The 24,635-nt window shown below is 42.1% G+C and overlaps 2 protein-coding genes across 3 annotated transcripts; both read left to right on the forward strand.

The window, feature by feature from the left end:
- Positions 1 to 2,653: 2,653 nt before the first annotated feature.
- bglapl (bone gamma-carboxyglutamate (gla) protein, like) lies at positions 2,654 to 5,483 on the forward strand. The gene is made up of 4 exons (XM_048248781.1): positions 2,654 to 2,809; positions 2,977 to 3,255; positions 3,868 to 3,994; positions 4,515 to 5,483. Exons 1-4 carry the CDS (start codon positions 2,749 to 2,751, stop codon positions 4,615 to 4,617), a joined length of 570 nt encoding a protein of 189 aa, XP_048104738.1. The 5' UTR covers positions 2,654 to 2,748; the 3' UTR covers positions 4,618 to 5,483.
- Positions 5,484 to 5,847: 364 nt separating this feature from the next.
- Positions 5,848 to 18,118, forward strand: LOC125298101 (target of Myb protein 1-like). 2 transcript variants are annotated; one of them, XM_048248778.1, is made up of 16 exons: positions 5,848 to 6,005; positions 8,620 to 8,704; positions 9,236 to 9,314; positions 9,904 to 10,053; positions 11,167 to 11,301; positions 11,539 to 11,685; positions 12,127 to 12,243; positions 12,690 to 12,823; positions 13,405 to 13,441; positions 13,686 to 13,815; positions 14,130 to 14,202; positions 14,407 to 14,482; positions 15,549 to 15,608; positions 16,242 to 16,301; positions 17,172 to 17,208; positions 17,344 to 18,118. In XM_048248778.1, exons 1-16 carry the CDS (start codon positions 5,954 to 5,956, stop codon positions 17,484 to 17,486), a joined length of 1,515 nt encoding a protein of 504 aa, XP_048104735.1. In that variant the 5' UTR covers positions 5,848 to 5,953; the 3' UTR covers positions 17,487 to 18,118. The 2 variants fall into 2 exon arrangements, with proteins under 2 accessions (XP_048104735.1, XP_048104737.1); XM_048248780.1 differs by lacking the exon at positions 15,549 to 15,608.
- The last annotated feature ends 6,517 nt before the right edge of the window (positions 18,119 to 24,635 follow it).

Consider the following 24,635-nt stretch of genomic DNA (forward strand, 5'->3'; position numbering starts at 1 on the left):
TGTGTGTGTGTCCATGAAGGTGGGTGGGTGGTTGTGTGGGAGAGAAAGAGAGATTGAAAGTGCTCCTGTTTGGTTCTTTATTCTGTCTTCCATACGCTCCACCACCTTCAAAACATCTTCCCGCTTGTATTTGCCTCGTAAGCGCCAGCATACGAATGACATTTCCAAGCTCTATCAGATCTCAGACTACACATGGCTGGAACAAAACTACTCTTCTACACACAACCTGGATGCTTAAGGCTTTGGCAGATTCCTGCCGTAAACTTGGCATGAGTGAGGCAGGACGGACCACGCAGTTGGCACTCTCTCTATTTCTATACAGAATGGCTGCGGCTTTGGTGGAGGCTGAAGCAACCTCTGATTAGGCTCCGGCACATACTGAGGCCGCTGCTGCCCCTGGCCGTGGTCGCGCTCGCGATTAGAGGCGTGTGGTCGCGCCCACAGCAGTCTGGGGTTAGCGGGGGTGGCAGGAGGGTGTGAGCGAGCGGCATTGAAACGGCTGGTATGGCAATGCATGCACTGTTGGGGCAACCCCGTAAAAAATCCAATCACAGATGATGTGTCAATTAGTGGAGGAATGATGATTATGCCCACGACCTACATAACGTCTGGAATATTTATGTTAACATCAAAGGTGGGTGGGGGGTGTATGGGGCTGGTAAAACATAGGCTTTCCTTTTTGTGCATGCCTTGGCAAGCGGATGTTTGGTTTGGACTTGTCAAGACCTTGTCCGTCAACAACATGACATTCATATTATAAGCTGCATTCCAAGAGAGTGGCGATAGTAGGCTGATATATTTAGCAATACTGTATTAGTATGTGCATTTGTGCAATACAGAGGATATGTATAGGCCTCCTGCTGTATATAACATATGGGTTCATCTGTAATGCCTTATGTAGAGGACACATGTGAAAGTGCAGGTTCACATGTAGATGTATTCAGTGCATGATTGAGCTGAAATGTTGGTCCATTATCAACAGTAAAATAAAATGTGTACATTGATTTAACATTTTGTCAAAAGGCATTTGATATCACAACCTAGACAGTAAACTTTTTTCTACAAATATACTATATTCATCGGTATTCAACGGTACTACAGAACCCCTGTGAAATAAATGTGCACTGCAAAAATGTATTATTAATCTTATATTTAGATAAAAAAAATCTATTGTTTTTAGTATGAGAAGACTTACCTAGCATGCCCTCAAAAGACATTTTTGACTTAATTTAAGGAGTCTTATCAAGACAAATTTGCTCAACGCAATGGCAGATAAATTTGCTTGTTTTCAGGATGAGACATCTTATAAGTAAATAAGTCAAACTCCTCCTAAATTAAGTCAAATCATTTTACAAGACAGTGCTAGCTTTTTTATTATTAATTTATTATATAAATGATACTATGATTAATGACAAAGGAAATTATCCATCCATCTCCATGTTCAATTTTTTTCTGATTTAAAAATAAGAATTGGACATACTGCTTACATTGAAACACACCACCTTTCAAAACAGATATAACTAAACTATAACTACAAGGCTTTTATTGCAAGAATATAATTTGGCCTATATGACCTATACTGTCTACCTATTGAATATGACCTATGCAAAAATGCATGGAACTTTGAATATACAAATAAATATACACACATACACAAGATTTGATGAGGCATTGTGTTTCTAGACGTTTGTTGAGCTATATTCTGCCCACAATCTATGCTGATTTATTTACAGTGTGTTTATAAGTTGTTGTGATAAAAGACTGATGAACACTGACTGAATGAATAAAGGACCCTCCTACTCTCAGAACTGTGTTTGGAGTTATTACAATCTGCATTACATTATCTACTTTCTTTATTTTGTTTTGTTTGTTGCTTTTTAGTGAAAGTCCAAACATGAATTCAAAACAATCAATGCAGAAAGAAGTTATGCTTTTACTATTTTTTTCATCCAAACTTTATGTGCTATAAATGTGCTATGTGCTATAAACTGACTGAATTTCTGTAACATAAAACTAACCAAAGGATAATATCTTCATATACACCTCTCACAACAGCTGTACAAGTGCTTTATGGCAAAACACTTCCAAATAGATTTAGTTGTGTTTTGCAGTCATTAAGTTGAGGCAATCATAACAGACAGTTTATGTAACTCAAATGTTAGTCAGGCTGGTGCTGAATTAAAATGTCATTAAAGTCTTTGCAAAATTATGGCAAGCAAGTTCGGACAGTCTGATGTTGCTTTGTTTGCATTCTTTATAAGATGGATGTGGAGAGAGTTAGTTTAAATAACCCTCAGTATATCACAGTACATTCATCCCTACTGACTCACTTTTTCTATTCATTTTTTTTCCCTCAGAAAATTATATATTGTGTCTGTCTGTGCATGTATGTGTGTGTGTGTGTGTGTGCGTGTGTCTGTCTGTCTGTCTGTCGGTCCAATTCTGTGGGTGTGTTTCTGAATATGCATGCTTGTCTGGGAGTTGTGTGGGTGCTTGTGTGTGTGCTTGTGTGTGTGGCAAGTGCAAAGGAGGGGGTCACACTCTTCCCGAACCAATCACAATCGAACCCGATTGTTCCGGTTGGGCTCCGAAACAGTATAAAGACCCGGCAGGGACGAGGCAAAGACACATCGAAAGGAGAAGAGCAGAAGAACCAGCAGCAGTTCAGCCAGAAGAGCAAGCAAAGGGCCACGACAACTTGACCTATTCTTTCAGCTGAAGCGAAAAACAGAAAACAACAGCAGAACCATGAAGACCTTCGCCATCCTCACCCTCTTCGCCGTGCTGTCCGTCTGCCTGTCCAACCAAGGTAAGGTCACTCTCTCCGCTTCCCGTCGTCCTCACCTGAGGACAGTTCTGAGGACACTGATGGAGAATTGTGCTCCGCTACGACCAGGGTAGACAGAGGGTCTTTGGGTTACTGTAGCATAGACAGCGTTGTCTTTGCCTGACTGAGTGTTTGTTTCAACTGACCAGACATGGCCATGGAGGCTTCCTTTGACCCTGAAGCAGCTGCAGCTGCGGCCCCCGATGCCTCGGCCTCCTCCTCGGCCTCAGACTCCTCTGCCTCCGATTCTTCAGCCTCCGACTCTTCCGCCTCCGACTCCTCCGCTTCTGACTCCTCCGCCTCGGATTCTTCAGCCTCCGACTCCTCTGCCGCCGATTCCTCGGCTTCCGACTCTTCTGCCTCCGATTCCTCGGCTTCTGACTCCTCCGCCTCCTCTTCTTCCTCCTCTTCCTCCGAGTCTACTGAAGGTAAGCCATCTTACAACATATCAGTGGTGGGTTCTCCTCCAACTAGAAGTAATATACCATGCCATTACTACAGAGCTACAATTCTGATAGCTTAATTGGTGATCAGAGTCTAACAATTCAACTATTAGAGGTGAATATGTGAGTCTTGAAGCGGTACATATGATAACCTACTCAGGCTCTACTCAGACTAGCAATTAAAGACCAGCCCATTACAATGCAGGGGTGCTTGCTCTGGCTCCAAGGCTGAACTATACTGCTCAAACAAATAAGGGAACACTTACAGTTTTCCACAATTGTTAAAACACATTTTTTGAAACCGTCCACCCTTTTCTCCTATCTCAAACTAAATTCACAGAATGTCTGACAGTTCTTGCAAAATAAAACACTCGCCTCAAAAGTTTTACTTGTGCTCAGAACCAAATAGTATCAGAGTACCGATCCAGTGCATGACTGAAGTGTTCTCTTAATTTTTTTTAGCAGTATAGTTCCCTCTTCACTGTAAAGCGCTTTGGGTGCCTTTAAAAGTCCTATATAAATGCAATGTGTTGTTGCTGTTGTTGTTGATGAACTCTCTCTCTCTTTCTCTCTCTCTCTTTTCCCCACTCAACACAGACGCTACCACGGCTGCCCCTGAGGTGGAGGTGATCGTGAGGAAGAGGGACGTGGCCGCTGCCCTCCTCAGGAGACACAGGAGAGCCGGAACGCCCGCCGCTGACCTCTCCCCCGTGCAGCTGGAGAGGTAAACAAACATCCGCCCAACCTCCATCCATCCATCCCTCCCTCCCCCCTCTCTCTCTCTCTCTCTCTCTCTCTCCACACACGTGCCTCTGCCTTGTTAGAGCTGTCAGACACACGTCCTGCTGCGCAGTATATATGGCAAGCAGCCCCATGTAAATACATGCATGTGTAATTGCAGCAGACACCCCAACCTCCTTGTTAAAGCAGCAAGGGCGTGAGCTAAACATGTGCATTATTTGCTTCAGGGCATGTGGTTGGGTGGAAGCATTCGATGCGATGCCTGGAGAGGCTTGGGAATGTAAATGACAGGCTTTATGAATATGTTTAAAGATTAGACAGAGGTTTGTCTGGTGCATGGATGTTATGTCATGAAGTGCCAAGACTTCAAGTCTGACCCTGAGGAGACTAGTGATTTACTACATCCATCAGTGGTTTATGAGAAGTAGTAGTATTCTCTGATTAGATGAATGGTGATGTGTGTGTGAATGTAAAGCTGATTGAGTCTGTCTTGTGTGTTCCAGTCTGCATGAGGTGTGCGAGGTCAACCTGGCCTGCGAGCACATGGCCGAGACAGCAGGCATCGTCGCTGCCTACACAGCCTACTACGGACCAGTGCCTTTCTAAACCGCCTCGCACAACCAGGCAGCTAGAGCCTCTGGAATCTGCTTCTTCCAACAACCCCCTTCCTTTTTTTTGTGAGAGTGCAAGAGAGAAAGAGTGAGTGATAGAGAGTGAGTGAGTGAGTGAGTGAGAAAGTGAGTGAGTGAGTGAGTGAGTGAGACTTTACAAACAGGACAACCACTTTTATTTCTGACAGTGCCACGAAAAGCAGCGAGTGGTTCCGTCCCCACCGCTTGAGAGCACCCTCAATGGTGTCGGTGGCCTGGGGGGGTTTAAGTGATTTTTAGAAGACCCGCAAACGAAACCAGCTCTGCTTTTAGAAACAGCAGGAGCTGCCAGTGCTAAAACACAGAGTAGCGCACTCCTGAGCGTGCTTCTGACCCAGGCCCGTGCACTATTATGTGGATGTGAGGGACATGAGGCCTGGAAAGAAATACTGATGTAAATATGGCCTGGGGTTGCTAAAGAAAAGTTATGTTTGCTAAGTTTGGAGCTGAAAGTCTTTCTCTGTGTGTTGCTGTTCGAGGTGTATTGCTTCTAGGTATTCTGCAGTTTACTAACCTGAAAGTCAACTCAGTTGATATATTAACTTATTGAGTTTTACAAGTGACAGTTACTGGCAGTGCAAGCCATGATAATTGTTGCATAATGTAAAACTGAACGGTGCTATTTCCACTTTTGTGTGGATTCTACTACCAACTGTACACACTTTGCCTTTGCTATTTGAAAGTGGGAAATCTCTCACTGAGAGTGTACTCATCCATCCATGTGATTGACAGAAGTTGCAGCTGTCAGTTTTCTTATGTATTGTTTTTACTAATGTGCACATAATTTGTGTAAATGTATACAGTGGATCACACCACTTTTGCTTGAATGTTTATGTCAATAAAATAAAGTTTGGAAAAAAAAATACTGAAACATGTCTTCATTTTTTTAAACCTAACAAATGTGATATATCTGTTCGTAGGCTACCCTATGTTACTCCTTGCACAGGCTTGTATATAAACACTTATAAATAATTGTTTAAGTATGGACTGGAAGCCTTTAGAAAATATTTAATTGTACATCAACATCCGTAAATACGCATTCACTGTGTAAACAGTCCAGGCGAGTTGAGCGAGTTCTGCATACATTTTCTTGTATACCCTATCACGTCTGGTTATCATAAATAAATTACCTTATCGAGCTATTTCCTGGCCCGCATGCTACTTTCACGTGATCGCGCGTCCACAGTTCAGTCAGTGGTTGTGCGCGCAGTCCAGTTGTAGAACAGAAATCGGAGGAGTAGGTGGTAGGATCAAAGGAATAACTTTGGACATAACAGGACATATTACAGAAAATGGATTTTCTCATTGGTAGCCCGTTTTCTTCTCCTGTCGGACAGCGAATTCGTAAGTGTCAGGAAATTTGATGATTGCTTTCAAATGTTACCCCTCCCCTTTAAATTAACGCTACGCCAATTTACACTGGCTTGGGCATCGAAGAAAAACTACAAAGGTTGAGACCAACGCTGTGGTGAATCTGGTTCTTTTGAGAGTAGCCTACAAATGGTCCACACAGGAAAATGCATTTTAACATGAATGACGAGTTATTTTACTGTTAGTATATTGCACTGTACAATTACCGAAATACACAGTAAAGTTCGGTCTTTGATCGATGTATGTAATGGCCAATAGTTTTGTGCGTACAGACGCATATGGTATGTGACTGGCAATGTTCTGATAAATGGCATCAACCTCGTCGAATCAGCTAGGCAATAGAACATGGGGCGGGCTCTTACGAAATGTCAACTTGTACAATAAGGAACTGAAGTTACCGTTCAGTTAGTTAGGGCCTACAGTGTTCTTGAACCTGACGGCGAGAATGGCACTTTTCGTGTCATTTCCCCGCATTCATGTTTGTCCTTAATTCTTTTCCTTTACTATGCATTTGTTTATAGCATTTTTTATTTCGTTAAAAAGTAACTAAATCATTCATCTTAATCCATTTAGTGTGCACTGCACTGTGATGTTTCTTAAATGTTGTTTTTTCTTCTGTCATTCGTGTCTTCTCTTCTCTTCTTTACATACATGACAAGGAATCTAGCCTGTAACAATATCTGTAGGTCTCTTTCTATCTTAACAGATAAGTTAACAGTGTCAAGGCTCAGTTCAAGCTCAGTTAACTGGGTCATGAGGACACAGGACCTGGTTGAATTACATGGCAAATCATTCATTAGCACCGCTGTTGGGTGACTTTTACTCTCCAGTACAGCTACTGGGTCAGTGTTTTGCAATGCCTGCTGACAAATGTGCCTGCCTGGTGACATCATTCATGCACTCGGCGTGCAGTCACCTCTATCGTCGTCATCCAGCTCTTTCACATCCTCCCTTCCCTTTCACTGTAGTGTCAGAAATGCTTCATCCACCTCTGAGCGAATGTGGGCAAAAGCAGCTGACAGTCACATGAAGTAGTGTGTGTGAGTGTGTGTGTGTGTGTGTGTGTGTGTGTGTGTGTGTGTGTGTGTGTGCAAAGGGGGGATTTAGGGAATTATAAGCACTTACCACAGAGGCCATGGGAGGGAGGTCCTCATGAGATTCTGAGGTATGGATCACATGGGAAGAGGGGGAGAGGGAGGCTGAGAGAGTTCCCTCCCTTGGGGAAACGACTGGAGCTCAAGCCGTGCTCTCAGTTCTCAGTGGAATTTCTCAACTCTGTAAGGGAGTATTCTATCCTGAGCATACTGACTTTCAAGTCTTGACTAGCTTGGCTTACACTCTGTAGACACATGTACTGGGATGTCATTAGTTACACCCACAGGAACCCACAGGAACTTCAATTACATCCCATTTTAAATCGATAGGCATTACTATAGTATTGGTCCCCCTTTTGCAACAGCTTCCACCGATCTGGGAAGGCTTTCCACAATACTTTGGAGGGTCTCTTGGAATTTTTGCCCATTCATCCAGAAAAGCATTTATGAAGTCAGGCACTGATGTTGGATAAGAAGACCTAGCTCACATTGTCTGTTCTAGTTCATACCAAAGGTGTTTGATGGTGTAGAGAACCATGTTCTCATGTCAAGTTCTTTCATACCAAAGTCACTTCAACATGTCTTTATAACATTGCTTTAGGCTCGGTGGACACTGGACAGTCATGCTAGTGAAAGGATAATGATGTAATAGGCCTAATGTTTTTGAAGGGGTTGGGCTCGGGTCAGTAAAAGGAACTCTTAATGCGACAGTATACTAAGACATTTGGGACAATTCTATGCTTACAACTTTTTGGTAACAGTTCAGGGAAGCCCTTTTCGGTTCCAGCATGACAGTGCACAAAGTGAGAGCCTACATAAAGATGTTTTTGGGTGAGATTGGAAGAACTTCACTGGCCCACAGAGAACAGGTTTCTCTATGCCATCCAACACCTTTGGGATTAATTTAAAGAGAGCTTGCAAGCCAAGCCTTCTTGTCCAACGTCACAAATGCTCTTCTGACTGAATGGGCAACAAATTGCACTCTAAAACCTTCTTTCTGAAAAGATTGGAAGCTAAAGGTTGCACAGGTGGGACCAACTCAATATTAATGCCTCTAGAATTGGAATGGGATGTCATTAAAGTTCCTGTGAGTTCCAGGTGTCTCAAACAGTGCAGTCAATTAGTGCAGTCAATTAGTGCACCTGTATTGTATATCCATCACTCTATTTATTGGCAGAAAGTGTCAAAATAATGATAAAACAATGACTAATGCTAACCATACATCAGAAGACTGACAAGATTTGGGAAAGATTCTTGAAATATTGGAATCTTTTAACTAATGCATTCAAGTTTTACTCAGAAGACTACAACATTTTCCAAATCTTGTCAATCAAGTCTTCTGGTGTAAGGATGGCTTAAGTGTGACTAGCATTCACAGAACCTAATCAGGTCTTGGAGAAGTCATTGCTGTTATCTACATTCGTACTGTGTTGTCAAATCATTTAGATTGTTGAGTGTAACGGCATTCCTTCCTCCTCATGTCTCCTTTCCAGAGCGAGCCACCGGCTCCAATCTGCAGGCGGAGGACTGGGGCCTCAACATGGAGATCTGTGACATCATCAACGAGACAGAGGATGGGTCGGTAGCTGCTAATCTTCATCTCTCAATCCATCTCTTCATCACTCTCTCTCTCTCTCCCTCTCTCCATCTTTCTCTCTCACTCTTTCTTTTTTTCTTTTTTTCTTCTTTTCTATCTCATTCAGCTAATGACCTTTGCATCAATTCCTGCCCCTAGTGACTGGTGAAGATTAAAGATGCCCTTTGCCGTTTTTGCTTCATTTGTTTCTGTCTGATTGAATGCTGTTTCCTAAAATAGGCTTTCTTCATCCCTCACTGCAGCCACCCTTGACTCCTAGACAGATAAAAGCAATATGGATGACTGACTAGACACTTATTAGCTAAATTGTGTGTGTGTGTGTGTGTGTGTGTGTGTGTGTGTGTGTGTGTGTGTGTGTGTGTGTGTGTGTGTGTGTGTGTGTGTGTGTGTGTGTGTGTGTGTGTTTTCTCTCTTCAACTTAGCCAGTCTCTTAAGTCTACAGAAGAGAGGAACTGGTTCTAGTGAACTCCAGTGGGTTCTAAATCATGCCCTCTGCCTTTTCCAATTGACAGACCCAAAGATGCCATGAAGGCCATCAAGAAGAAAATTGTGGGGAACAAGAACTTCCGAGAGGTTATGCTAGCACTAACGGTAAGTCTGCACTCCCACACTCCTGTGCGTTCTGCGTGAGCTTGTTTTTGTTCTGGCTGGTGTCTTGTTTGTGTGGGCAGAACTGGGGTTTGTGTCTGCAGATGTGTCTGCAGATGTGACTCCTGCACTCTTGGAAAGGAAGCGTCCGTCATTTCATTTTCCCACAGCACAACATTTGAAGTTCTACTGAAGAACTCGTGTGGGCAATCAATCAGCCTGAAATCTTTGTTTGAAAAGCATATTGTGTACAACCCCTTGGGTTTTGGAGAACCCATGAGTGGATTTGATCTTCCTAAGAGAATGCCTGGCTCCTGCTCCTCTGTGTTAAAGGAGAAATCCGGCGAGTTTCTACATAGATCTCCATTTCTCGAGGTCACCGAGTACTGTCGGTACAAAAAAAAAAAAAAAAACGAAAACAATCGGTTTTACCTAGCTCAAGTTACTATAGCGAGCAGCTAATGTAGCCAGGCAGCTACAGTGCTACACTCTGTGGGCATGTCTGGCTCCTGGTCCTCTGTGTTACAGAAGCTTGGTTTTTATCTGCATGGAGTTTGAGTTTAATCACTGTGTGTGGTCTTTGGGTCTCCAGGTGCTGGAGACGTGCGTGAAGAACTGTGGTCACCGGTTCCATGTCCAGGTGTGCACCAGGGACTTTGTGGAGGGAGTGCTGGTCCGAGCCATCCTCCCCAAAAACAACCCACCTGCCGTGTTACATGACAGGGTGCTGAGCCTCATCCAGGTCCGTTTTGCAACATTATTACCAGCAACACTATTGCCAGTAGATGCACATGATACAATGCAAAATAGAAACATATACGAATTATTGCATGTTACAAGGCTGGAAGTTCAACAAATAAAGGCCTACTAATGTGACTGATGTAGTTAAAAAAGTTAAGTTGTAGCAAGCAGTATACTATGATGTAGTATACTGCTTGTATTTGTTTATTAATACAGAAGATAAAAAGCTTAAAAATAATCGCATATTAAATCGCAATCGCAATATCGGGGGGAAAAATCACAATTAGATTATTTTCCAACAACGTTTAGCCCTATCTGATACAATGCAGTGTTTCACTAAATATTTATTAGAGAATTGGAGATGTATCTTCAAGATATGCTCTGGTGGTTTCCAAGTCCTCTTGTAAACCACAGTGATGCCGAACCTGAAGACCATTGAAATACTCTCTGCAGCCACAGGTCCAGACTGTTGTATTTACATTAGGCAGGAATATCACTGCATGGGATGAGTGCACTGTTGCTTTGCGTCTGGTGTCTCTGCTCTGGCGCACTGATAGTTGCTATGCTGAATCTGTGTGGTCTGTGTTGATTGTGCTACAGCATTACAACCTTCCTGGGGGATTCCCTGCGTACTCTACCCTGAGATTCTGATTCTGTGTTGTGTGACGAATTAAGAAAAAGGTCAACAGAGAAATAACAAAACTTGACACCAATGTTTCCCCTTTGACTAGCTACTTTCAGCCACATTTTAACAGGTTTGGGTGCTGAGGGCATCCGTTCACATGAAGATCATGACACAATAATGATACAAGATCATGTTTGGATAAATGAAATAAATAAGTTGCACTCCTCTCCTTACCGTGTTTTACCAACTATCCTAACAACATCACAGATCACATGTATGCTCCAGGCATATTGTAAATGTTTTGGTTACCTGCTTGCTAGCTAGACCCCCGCCTGCATTATTTACACTGTGAATACATACGTAAGAGTGAATATCAGACTGTAATGGTTAAGAAAATGGACAGGCAGCAGCCTCCTTGTAAATTCGGTCCCTTTGAGTTATTCTCCTGGCTGTATTGGTGTGTAACACTCTCCTGTTCTTATTTGTCAGGCCTGGGCTGATGCTTTCCGGAACTCTCCGTCCCTGTCCGGGGTGGTGTGCGTGTATGACGACCTGCGGCGGAGGGGGCTGGAGTTCCCCATGACTGACCTGGACGCTCTGTCGCCCATCCATACTCCACAAAGGGTGACTGTCATACTGTGTTTACCTAGGAGGGGACTTTGGACTTCCTAATCTTCCTCAGTAAATGTTGTACTAGCCCCGTTATCATATAATTCATTCTTACATCAGCCTCTATTGTGTGTTTCCTGTCATTTTAAATCTCTTTCTATCATTCGTTCTTTCTCTCCCTCCTTCTCTCTTTACATATCTCAATGTCAATGTTTCTCTCTCCATTCCTTACTCTCTCCTTCTCTCTCTCAGAGCACTCCAGAGAATGAAACGTCCACTCCGTCCACGGTCCCGACAGTCCCAGCGCCGACGCAGGCCCCCACCCCTTCTCCAGCTCCCCCCCAGAACTCCCAGCCGCCTTCACCGACAGACGGACCCGTCTCCTTATCCTCAGAGCAGGTCCGCCACGGCTTCTGTTCCCAGCACTAGCTTCACACACCCTTCATCCGTCGGGCTGACTCATGCAGCTTGGATTGTCACAGAACCTCGTAGTGACTCATCAATTTACTTAATCGATTGTAGGATTCTTTCTACAGTAATTTCCTGTGTATTAACCATATTGTGTATAAACGGCTGGACAGTGTTTTATGCAAGTTAAAAAAACAAAACCATATTACGGTATAAAATGTGTAGAATGTTCTGGAAAACATGTAACTCGTGTTTGCATAGGAATGCATGTTGCTAGAAACTCCAAGAGTCCTTAATACTGTGAAGGTATAGCAGTATAAGGGTGCCTTAGCTTTTTGTAATTCGGTGCTTGGTTGCTAAAGGGCAGGTGAATGTGTGCAGTCTGTGAGGGAGGCTGTGAATGACCTGTGCTGTGGTCTGTTCGTGACTCAGAGGCAGAAGCTGCAGTCGGAGCTGGACCTGGTGAAGGGCAACCTGCGGGTGATGACGGAGATGCTCAACCAGAGCAACAGCAGCGAGAGCACGGCCTCAGACAGAGAGCTGCTGCAGGTCTGACCCTTGGACTTTATACCTCCCTCCTCTCTCTCTCACACACTCGCACTCACTCACTCATGCACTCATTTTCTCTTTCACTCACTCACTCACTCTCACACTCACTCACTGTTTTTCACTCTCTCACTCACTCACTGTTTTTCACTCTCACACTTACTCACTGGTTTTCACTCTCACACTCACTCACTCACTCACTGTTTTTCACTCACTCACTCACTGTTTTTCACTCACTCACTCACTGTTTTTCACTCTCACACTCACTCACTCTCTTTCTCTTTCTGTCTTTGTCCAGATTTCCTCATCCCTGAATGTGTGCATTGTGTGCTTGTCATGTCGTTGTTTTGCACAATGACTGAATTTATTGTTTGTCATGTAGCAGTAAACTACTGACATATCTGCTAATGATTGTGTGTGTGTGTGTGTGTGTGTGTGTGTGTGAGTAGCAGTTGAACAGTGTGTGTAAAAGCATGCAGCAACGAGTGGTTGAGCTCATCCCTCGGCTGTTGGACGAAGCCCTGATTGGTGAGCTGCTGGTTGTCAATGATGACCTCAACAACGCCTTCATCCGCTACGATAGGTGTGTTCACACCTCCACTAGACCCCCCACTGTTCACACCTCTCTTCAGCTGCCACATCTCTCTCTTTCTCTCTCTCTCTCTCTCTCCCTGACTACTCTCTCTCTCTCGCACTCCTTCACCTCCTCACCCTCCTCCTGTCTCTTACTTCTCTGTGCATTTCTTTCTTATATCTCTGTTCTTCTTGTCTTACTCTCAGTGAATTTCAACAGAGATCTTAGTGTAACACATTGAGGCAATGATCAATAGTTTTCCAGTATTCATATTGATGCTAAATGTTGTAAGACTACTATACAAAATGAGAGACAATAACAAGAAAGTGTGTCTGTGTATAAATCAACTACATATGGCTACTAGCCAGGCAGTTTTGACTTAAAAAAAAACAAAAAACATTTGTTTCTTGGGAGTCCGTGGTCAGTGTCTTTGCTTTCTCTTTCTGTAACATTGTGTCCCTTAACCAACTATGTAGACACATGCTTCCCCTCTTCTGCTGTCATTTTGGACTGTTAGTATAATTTCATTCAGTATCACCTGAAAAACATGTTTAACCCACATTCACCATTTTGCTGTGTTGCTTCCTCAGGTTTGAGAGGTGCAGTGCACCAAAAACGACCACAGTGGTGAGTTCCTGGTCCCTTTTGTTAACACTAACAGCACGGTTGCTCCTGCTGTTTCACTCCTGTTGTCAATTCAAAGTAGCTTTATTAGCATGACTGTTTGGGTACAGTGTTGTCAAAAGCTAGTGTTACAAATAACACAGTAGTATCACAAAAGAACGAAAATAGAGAATTGCTCCTGTTGTCTGTCTCCTGTTCTCTCACTCCTGTTGTTTCTCTCCTGTTGCTCTGCCTCTGACCCTGCCAGACCCCTGAAGCAGGAAGCCACAACCTCATCGACCTCAGCCCTGTGTCCCCGCCCTCTTATCAGTCAGTGGCCAGCCCACCTGTCAGTCAGCTGGCCGTCAAGGCTCCCTCCAATCAGACGTCTCATCCTAGTAAGTGGTTGTTTGTGTGTCAGGTAGTTCATACTTTGGCAGTTTCTCCACTTCATTGTGTGCTGAATCTGCTGTTTGTGTCTGTACTATTTTGATTACATTTGAATTTACAAGAATGGTCATTATGAAGAAAAAGCCCCATGTAATCCCATGAATAGAGAGAACAACAATGTGACTCAATATTTATTGATGTTCTCTAAGCTTTTATTGGTAACGGTTGCAGTACGTACAAACTGTTGGATTTGCAGCCTCAATGTGACTTGTTTTGTCTTTCTTTTTTTTCTTTCCTTGTTGTCATCTTACTTGACTCTCAGGCGCAGCGGAGGAAGAAGAGTTTGACATGTTTGCTAACACCAGGGGTAGCTCTCTGGCAGAGCAGAGGAAGAGGTGTGTGTTGTGTGTGTGTGTGTGTGTGTGTGTGTTGTGTGTGTTTGTGTTTGTGTTTGTGCGTGTGTTTGTGTTTGTGAGAGACTGACTTTGTTAGTTAAGCAGCTAACAGCTAGATTCTGTTTGAGAGGCTCTGTTCTCAGTGGCATATCTTTAACAATAAGCCTTACAAAGTACTAACTGTTTTCCACACCTGTGTTCCAGTGTGCGCTACGAGGACCCCAGGGCTGTGGAGGGATTGGCTGAAGCTCTGGACACTCGGCTTCAGGTCACAGGCGCGGTCAGTCCCACTGTTAAACTACGCTCTCACTGATTCACTCACAAAAACAGCAAAAAAGTACACACATGGTAACTTGCGAGCTGGGAATCTGCTGGCCAGTAGGTTGGCTAAAGTAGGTTAATCTGTTTTTACTGTGGAGTAATGAGCTCAGAAATCTGACTGACCAAAACTTTTTTTAGCTTTTTTTGCACAACACTATGTCCCCTGTAACTGTGCCATTTAGTTTGTTCAAACTGAGCTGTCATACATATTTGGGTGTTTACATACACTGCGGTGTTTATAGACAGAGGGGTCATGCACTGTGACATTCCACCAAACATAGGTCAACAAGTAAACACTGATCGGCTGCCATTGGACACCGGGGGTTCCATATTTACATCTCACAAACTCTTAGCATGATATCTCAAGAGAGATATATTACCTCCAAGCTGTTTAGTCTTTCTTGAGTCAAAATGACTCCTGGAAATATACACAAGCATCTAATGACCACCAACATCTTTGCTACAGTATCATATCATGTTACGTTCCACTGAATTAGTTCATTTCATGTTAGCTAAGGGCCTCCTTACACCACACAACTTTGACACAAAGATTTGGGAAAGGTTCTTGAAAGATTGGAGTCTTTTAACTAATGACTTCCATTCAAGCTTTATTCAAAAGACTACAATCTTTCAAAAGTCTTTCACAAATGTCATAGTTATTTGGTGTAAGGAGGCCCTTAGTTAGGTTCTTGTCCCTGTCTAACAGGATTTACCTCAGTGTGCTGCTAAATAATTAATACAGGGATCTCTGTCTCATTAGAAGTTTCTAGAATGTTCAGTATACCATTTTGGAGATTTAGTTGTTGAGTTGTCGTGGACATTTTGTTCCTCGAACTTTTGATTTTGTGATAGTTCTGAGAATGATAGGCAGGTTGTTTAATGAGCCATATACCGGTATTTGTTCAAAGTCAACACCATATCAAGTTTGCAGCACAAATGCTTAAGTTCCTCAGCAATGTATTTTCATGTGTCAGTTCTTGGAGTGACATAATTGATGTGACCAAATTGCACATTTGTCTGTGAAGGATGATGACGTGTGGGCTCAGGCAGCCGCTGAGTGTGGCTGGATGCACAGTGAAGGATTGGTGGGTGTAACGAAGCCATCCGTTACTCTACAAATCAACTACTTTGGTCTGGGGCTGCGCAAATGGAAATGCTGTGCTGTCAAGGAGCACTCGAATCAACCGCAGTAAATGAGTGGTTTGGCCCTCGTGAATCAGCATGGGGTTGTCATCCACTGCAACCACTCTTTCTGCTGAGGGCGATCATGACACCAAATGTGCTGGCGTATGCACTCTGCTGTCTGTTCTGTTGGCCCACTGCATGCTGGAACCCGCTCGCTTCTCAAATGATCAATGGATGAATCGATTGGTTTTATGTTCAATAAACGCCATTAGCGCAGCAGATTTGAGTCCCATATTGATTTAAGCATGCGTGTGCACTGTGCAGTGAGCTCTTGCTGTAAAGGAGTCTGATGCATGGAAATTGAAAGTGAATGGGCTGTAATGATGTCTCAACAGCAAGTGGAACTGTAGCGCTTGGTCACTAATCTAATATTTCTCTGATGGCTGCTCCCTCTCTCTCTCTCACACACTCTCTTTCTTTCTCACTCTCACGCACTTGCTCTCACTCACTCCCTCCCTCACACACTCTCTATCTCTCTCACATACACTCTCTTTCTCACACACACACACACTCTCTCTCTCTCTCTCTTTCAGATGCCTGCTCCTCGAACAGCTGCGATGAGTGACATCGAGAATTGGCTCTCTCCAGAACCGGTGAGTGACAGAGTGATTGGCTCAAACATGCAGTGCCCAAGTTCCCTTTCTCATTTCTCGATCAAATAAAATACTCATTAAGTTGATATTACCAAACACAACACAAAATATACCTTTCATCCATCTATCCGCATAACACTTTTTGTTATGTGTGTGTGAAATGTGTGGTCTATATACTGGATGACTAGGCTAGAATCGTTTATGTGATGTTGCTGCACAGTTACAAAGAAAAAAAGCAAAGCCAAACAAGCTATTTTTGCTGTCACTATTTATGGTATGAGGACAGAATCGTTTGTGCATGGAAAAGGTCTACGGGTTTGAATGTCTTAAATACAAGTGATTATCGTATCAATTTGATTGATTGTACATTAAGCTGCAGTGAAGAGTGCTGTTTCTGAAATAACCTAAATAGCTGTTTTCGTATGTGGTTTTCTCAATGGTTAGACACATCTAAATGTGCTCCTCTATGGGGTCTGATTGGGATGTATAAATGTGATGACACAGGGCTATTTTAAAGTCCTAGATGACAGTCTATTCATCTCAACACCCTTGATATATTTATATTTGCCACTTTAATTCTATATTTTTCTCTGTCTTTTAAAAAGAACATTCCAGTCAGTCCATTGAAACTTAGGTATTTCTCTATTTCTCTTGTCTGGCTCCATTTGAGGTTTTTCTATGTGCAAGTGCGCCATCAGGTGGTCAACAACAAGTATTTGTCCTGTCCTGTCCTCATGTCAAAAACACTATTTCTTTTCAGGTCTAGAGAAGGACTTCATGAATTAAGATTCCTTCACAACAAAAAAGTAGATTATTTAGTGCTTAAGTACAGTGTATATTCTGTCACTCAGTGGTTGTTTTCTGTTACAGCCTGTGAGAGGTGATACGGAGGGTGTTACCAGTGATGGTGAGAGATCTTTAAATATTACGCATAAACTACTCTTCTTTTCTCATTCTGTCTGTTCTTTTGTATGCCATATAATGCTCTCGATGGCGTGATGAACTTAACCCAAATTGGTTCTTTCCCCTTTTTTCTCTGAAGAGTTTGACAAGTTCTTGCAGGAGAGGGCAAAGGTGGCCGACCACCTGCCACGCGACCCGAAGACCTCCAACGCTTCCTCACGCCCGCCGCCCCAGGCAGCCAGCAAACAGGAGAGGTCACATGACCACCTCTTCACACTGTGAGCACAGCACAGTGGGTACTGAACTGACTGACAGGTGACATGTGTCAATCATCACTCCAGCTCTGAGAAGGTCGTGCGTGGTGACACAACTCCGCATATCACAGAAGTGCCATGACTAAAGCCTGTTATCTTTGCTTATTTCAGGTTTCCAAAGCCTTAGAGGTTGTTGAGTGTAGTGACTCTTTATATTGAATGTAAGATGTGTTCTACACTGTGACGGACAAGAGAGACAACTCTTTATTCCATACAAGTGCATCATACATTCCCAACGCACCCATGTCCCAATGCTTACACGGCAAATGTACAGTATATAACATTGTGTGAAACCATCAGAAGGATAATGCAAATATATATATATAACATTTTGTGAAACCATCAGAAGGATAATGCAACATGAAGAAATGAACAAACCAAGTGGATGTGAATGAAGCGGCCCAAATATGTATGGGGTAAATAAAATACAATTTATACGTATGGGGTAAATAAAATACACTTTATATGTTAATCCTATTTAAATGAGTGTATGTGATCTATAATCTGTTTGGTACGTTCTTTACCATGTTACTATGATTTATAGTCTTTCCTGGTGTAATTAAAATAATTGTTGCTCCTCACAGCCGGGAGGAAAAAGTGGTTTTGTGAGTTACTTTGACCCAAGGCCATAATCATAATATACTTTGAGGGGGACATGACACCTTTTTCTAACTCGCACCCAACGAGAGTTTTATTTTTGGATTTCTGCATGCCTGTTCCTGTGTTTATTTTAGATTTTTGTTGGTATGATTATAGTTATGGTTGGAGTTTATTCATCCCGTATCAATGGTATTAGATAGAAAAACACAAAAAATGGGAAGAAGCTTGTTATACTGTACACTATTAATAAACAATACATATAAATAATAGTAATAATAATATAAAATAACAATAAACATATAACTCCATCTGTTCATGAATTTGTATATGGGACATTTAGTGTTGACTATGGCTACGGCCTTGTTTTGATCTGACCATCATTTCAGTGTTTTTAAAGAAATCTTTTGATTCAAATCAGCTAGAACTTCATGCCAACACAGCATAGTTGTAACTTAATGTAAAAGTGGATAAGGAGATTCAGTGTTGACTTTTGACAAATTACCCATTATCCTCCCTAAGTGCCTAAGAAAAGTGACTTTGTGACTGCCCAGACAACATGTTTTGTCTGTTGCACATAATTAGCCACTCATACATCAGCTAAACAGTTGTGAATGGACTACAACAATCCACAATAGGAACAGTACAACTCCGAGCGAGCCCTTAGCAATGAAGCCATGAATTGAGTGTGGAATGACACATATTCGCATTTTCAGGGTGTTAGGCTTCTGAAGTTTATAGTTGCTGGGCTGGCTAATCTAATGTCTCTCAAAGGCTCCCGTCCGGCCTCATTCAATCCCTGACCAAGAGATAAGGTCTGTCTCCATAAAACTAAAACTTGTTTTATGTTTTCTAGATGATGGGTCAGTCTTTCCATCAAGGATGTCTGCTAGTCAGACAATGAGGACTGAGGGACTTAAAAACAACTCTAGACTAACCAAGGCAAGTCAGCGTGTGTGATGGATAGATAGGCTACTTTATTGCCACACCACAATGTTGGTGGTATTTTTGTTAGAGGGATTTAGCTCAACCCAGTGAAAAGAGGGGTAAAAAGAAATGTTCATTCCAGTTTTGTTTTGTTCAAGAGTCTTTCTTTTGCGTGGTGGCTTTCTGCAAGAACTGCAGCTATCACTCCTGTTCTTAAAAAATCTGGAGCAGCTACTGATGATCTCAAAAATTACTGTCCCATCTCCAACCTGCCATTTATTTCCAAACTCCTTGAACGCACTGTAGCCTCACAACTCCAACAACCTGACTGATCATGGCCTATGGTAAGTATTTCAGCCCGGTTTCAGGGCAAAGCACAGCACTGAGACGGTCCTGGTCAAGGTCATGAATGACCTACTCATTACAGCTGATACAGCCCACGTCAGTATTTTATTACTGCTGGACCTCTGCCTACGACACGGTCTGTTACAACACACTACTTTGAAAACACTTTTGGGTATCACTGGCACTCCACTCTCCTGGTTTAAGTCATATCTCACAGCTAGGGAACAGTTTGTATCCATAGGTAATTTCAGGTCCCCCAGTTCACCCCTTTCACATGGTGTTCCCCAGGGTTCTGTCCTAGGTCCCCTGCTCTTCGTCATTTACATCCTGCCCCTTCATATTTTACATCAGTATGGTTTAAACTTTTCAAGTCGGCTTTATTGTCAATTTCTTTACATGCACTGGTCATACAAAGAATTGAAATTCCGTTTCTTACTTTCCCATGCAGACATAGACATACTTTAAATACAGACATAGACATACTTTAGACATAGACATAGCCATAGACAATAAAAAATAAAAATATACAGACATACCACATACAGACATTAAAGTGCGAGACTGAAATATAGAACATATATTAGAATATAGAAATATAGAATATATATAAAAAAATAGAGGTAGTTGTGTTGTATATTTACATAGCAGCATTGTGGCAGAGTGATAAATAACATTGATAGCATTTACATGAAGTTTAAACTTGTGCTTGTGTGTACTGTATTTCACATTGATATGCAGTCATTTCAAGTATATCAGGCTTGATATGAAGCAGCAACATGTTAGGCTGCACAGTCACAGTGCAGTTCCACAGGGCGGTCCTGGGGAGGTGTTGGGGGGGGGGGACTTGCAAGTCTGGTGGTTTTTACTGCTACGTTGACGTCACACAAATTTATATTCACACTAAGCCCTCCCACACACTTCCTCCCTCCAATCTGGTCACCTGTCTCAATGTCAATGCCATAAGCAACTGGATGACAGAATTTTCTCAAACAACACACTCAACAAGACAGAACTCATACTTGCCACATCATCTGTACTAAAAAAGCTCAAACAATTCACAGTTATCCATCCCTGGCTGTTTCACCACCACTACCTCTGAAGTCAAAAAACCTTGGTGTAATAATTGACTCTACCCTTTTCTTTGGCTCACACATCAAATGCATCACCAAAACAGCCTTCTTCCACTTCATGAAACATTTCACCAGGCCCTGGCAACATATCACTCCCATCCTCCATCAACTACACTGGCTCCCTGTACAACACTGTATCCGTAATTCAAAATCATTTTAAAAAATATATTTGGTTTGGGGGCCCCCACCACCTTGATGCCATCAGTAATATTGAATATTGTGTGATCATTTACATTAGTGGCAATCATAGAATTTGATTGACCCTCCACACACACACACAGAAAGTGATGGTTGTCATAGGTTTTCATATTTTGGAATTCATATGAACTTTTTATTGTTATTACTAATAGCTAAACATATTTAGTAATTTGAATACATCATATTGATATTTAAATGATAACTTTTCTTTAATATCATCTAGGGCTGTCAATCGGTTAAAAAAAATAATCTAATTAATTACATACTCTGTGATTAATTAATCTAAATGAATCGCATATATAATTTTTGTTAATTTTGTAATTTTAGTATTTTAAATATTTAAATTCAAATGAATCATTGAATAATCAGCATTAGTGACATTGTTCAAAGTTAGTGACAAGTTCAACATTAGTGACAAGTTCAAAAACTCTTTTATTATTATTTTCACTGTTCAAATAATGGCCATAATAATTTATGATATGACCTAATATGCTGAGGAAATAAATTCAAAAGTGCTTCGGGAAGAAGTTTTTTTCAAATACAAGGCATTTCATTCCAGGGGACAATGAAAATAAATGAACACTCCCCTCAATGTCAACACTATTTCTTTCCATTGATGTGAGACTTTAGTGTTATTTTTGTCAACACCATCAGGCCGTTTTTTTAAAGTAAATGGTCCAATCAATGATCTAGGCAGCACATTTCCTGGGGGTGCACATCAGCGAAGACCTCTCCTGGACCACCAACACTGCATCACTGGCGAAGAGAGCTCAGCGCCGCCTGTACTTCCTGCGGAAACTCAGGCGAGCAAGTGCTCCACCAGCCATCATGACCACATTCTACCGAGGCACCATTGAGAGCATCCTCTCCAGCTGTATCGCTGTGTGGGGCGGAAGCTGCACTGAATACAACAGGAAAGCCCTGCAGCGCATAGTGAACACAGCTGGAAGGATCATTGGTGCTTCACTCCCCTCCCTGAAGGACATTTACACCACCCACCTCACCCGCAGGCGACCAAAATTGTGAGTGATGCAAGTCACCCCGCTCACAATCTGTTTGATCTACTGCCCTCTGGGAAGAGGTACAGAAGCCTGCGCTCCCGCACTACCAGACTCACCAACAGCTTCATACACCAAGCTGTAAGGATGCTGAACTCTCTCCCTCCTCTCCCCCCTCCACCCTCAGCTACATAACATCCTGGACATTGGACCCACAATGGCCGCCTGCACTACTCCACTTGCACACTTGAACACTTGCACACTTTACAACTTGGTGTTGTTGTCCTGAAAACACAACACTTCTGCTGCTCTTACATAACTTGCACCACTATGCCACTTTCTTCATTACTCAGGTCAAACAGAACTACCCAAGCCTCTTATTGGCCTGACTTTGCACTAGTTTTTTTATTGACTGTCTATGCACAATTTCAACAAAATTTTGCTGCTCTTATTTTTTTCATTATTATATGTGCCCTCTTATTTACTTATTTACTTACTTTTTTGTTTACTTGAATGTTATGTTTGTCTGTGGACTTAAAATTGGTAAAATATGTCTTGTCTTCACCGTGGGATAGTGAGAAACGTAATTTCGATCTCTTTGTATGTCTGGAACATGTGAAGAAATTGACAATAAACCTGACTTTGACTTTGACTTTGACATTTTCTTCTCTCTCCTTCATTTTACAGTAATGGTTACCTAGAACGGCTCGGGGTCAAAGGTCTTACGGAATCGATTAATCTGCGTTATTTTTTTTTAATCAGTTATTTTTTCTCAAATGAATTAATCGAAATTTATCAGTTATTTTGACAGCCCTAATATCATCACATTTGTGGTCTGTAAGTCTAATTGAGTGCCTGTCACTTTAAGAGGAACGTAACGCAATTCAGTCTCACGTTTTAGGCTAGTGGAAAATAGTTTCGCATAGTGCAAGGAATTCAATTCATCATGTTTGCTATGTCATTAGATAAAATTAATGTTCAAATAAACAAGTTAAAGAAAATCTTTCTGGGATGAGATCATAGATGAGATAAGTGTCTCGCGATGTTCGGAACGTCGGGATAGCACAAAGGAGTTCGCTAAAATATTTGTGGGGACATTTTTGTCATCTCAAAATATTGATTAGGACTACTAGCGTCCCACCCTAAACCTACGCCCATGGGTGAGAGGGATCTTTGATTATTCTGGAAGCACGGGGGATATGTGCCATTTATCAAACTTTTTAGCTGAAGTTATAGTGTAACACGGAAATGTGAGAATAAAATGGGCGAGAGCGCACGTAGTTTTACTTTTTCTGTCCCCATTACAATGTTCTACAAAACTCTATTTTCTGTGTTCCACTAGAATATTCACAGCGATCAGTTCGTACAGAAGCCTACTTCCTGTCCCTAAAAGAGGATTATCATTACGCGCCCAAACCGAACTACTTGAACTACACCTGCGCCCTGCCCGTCTGATTCGTCTTACTAGATAGGTTTTCTTTTGGATGTCTGCTGGACGGCCCCCGAATGCGGTTGAGTGACGGAGGAGTCGTTAGAAACAAGAAGGAATTCAACATCACCACACCACTTCCCGAGAGCTGTAGGAGGGCCTGCTCGTTCGTTATAAGAGAAAGTTGGAAATGGACGTTTGGATTTAAGCTTGCTGCCTGACGATGTCGCCAGAGCCATTCGTTTGGCCAAAGAACAATCTTTGGTTTGGCTTCATGCACGCTCTGTTACCAGTAGGTATGGGGCGGGAATGATGTCTAACCTTCCATCCATGTGATTGACCAACCGATCGACTAATCTATCCCCCTTACTGATATCTATCAGAATATTTGTAAAGGCCTACCGTAAGCAGCCTACATGAACTTTCACGTATCCAACATGTAGGCCTACCTGCTGCATGTTCCCAGAATTGGTGCAACATGTAGGCTAGCACTACATAGCCTACAGAACAATCAAGGGACAAAATATAGGTATTCACATATGCAGCTGCATCTAGCGTATGAATAGATGGCTACAAATATACTTATAAATATATAGTACAAGAATGTATGCAAGTATATGTGGAACCCAAAATTGATATCTTGCATGTCCATGCTGAATATTTTATATGCAGACATATTGGGCAGCCGTGCCCTAGCACTCTGGATTTGTAAGCGGAGGATTGCCGGTTCGAGCGCCGACCAGTGGGCCGCGGCTGAAGTGCCCTTGAGCAAGGCACCTAACCTCTCACTGCTCCCCGAGCGCCGCCGTTGAAGCAGGCAGCTCACTGCGCCGGGATTAGTGTGTGCTTCACCTCACTGTGTGTTTGTTCACTGTGTGCTGAGTGTGTTTCACTAATTCACCGATTGGGTTAAATGCAGAGACCAAATTTTCCTCACGGGATCAAAAAAGTATATATAATTATACTTATACTGACAATTAAGAAAGTGGCCAATTTTGAATATTTAGCCTAGGCCTACTCATATTTTGAAATATATTGATAAATACATAGTATATTTATTTAACATTCTGGAATATGTTCAAGCTACATATATGGATATGTTATTTTCAGTGTTGGGCAAGTTACTGAAAATTAGTAATTAGTTACAGTTACTAGTTACTTCTTTCAAAAGTAATTGAATTACCGTACCAATTACAGTATATCAAAAGTAATTAGTTACTAGAGAAAGTAACTTTTGAGATACTTTTAAGTCTGCTTTTAAAATGTCAATATGAACAGTACTGAACAGTCACACACACAGTAAACCTGGGCAGTTCCAGCGTTATGGATGTGACAATTGGACTCATATTGGTAAACAAAATGCCTTAGAGTGGGGGCAAAATTAGTATCAGTGAATTCATTTGCATAACTTTTAATGTAACCTCTGCCCTCTGAATACTGAGAAATCCTCAAATTTCATATAAACAAGTTCATCCTAAGAATACAAGGCATTT

This window comes from Alosa alosa, chromosome 7 (genome assembly GCF_017589495.1).
Source record: "Alosa alosa isolate M-15738 ecotype Scorff River chromosome 7, AALO_Geno_1.1, whole genome shotgun sequence".
Classification (NCBI taxonomy): Eukaryota; Metazoa; Chordata; class Actinopteri; order Clupeiformes; family Clupeidae; genus Alosa; species Alosa alosa.

What these genes read in the sequence shown, in the direction of transcription:
- bglapl (XM_048248781.1), top strand. Translation starts at nt 2,749, where the DNA reads ATGAAGACCTTCGCCATCCTCACCCTCTTCGCCGTGCTGTCCGTCTGC. An exon ending in CGTCTGCCTGTCCAACCAAG is followed by an intron (nt 2,810 to 2,976) that starts GTAAGGTCACTC and finishes TCAACTGACCAG; the next exon opens with ACATGGCCATGGAGGCTTCC. An exon ending in TCCCCCGTGCAGCTGGAGAG is followed by an intron (nt 3,995 to 4,514) that starts GTAAACAAACAT and finishes TGTGTGTTCCAG; the next exon opens with TCTGCATGAGGTGTGCGAGG.
- LOC125298101 (XM_048248778.1), top strand. Translation starts at nt 5,954, where the DNA reads ATGGATTTTCTCATTGGTAGCCCGTTTTCTTCTCCTGTCGGACAGCGA. An exon ending in AGGTTATGCTAGCACTAACG is followed by an intron (nt 9,315 to 9,903) that starts GTAAGTCTGCAC and finishes TTGGGTCTCCAG; the next exon opens with GTGCTGGAGACGTGCGTGAA. An exon ending in CACCAAAAACGACCACAGTG is followed by an intron (nt 13,442 to 13,685) that starts GTGAGTTCCTGG and finishes TGACCCTGCCAG; the next exon opens with ACCCCTGAAGCAGGAAGCCA.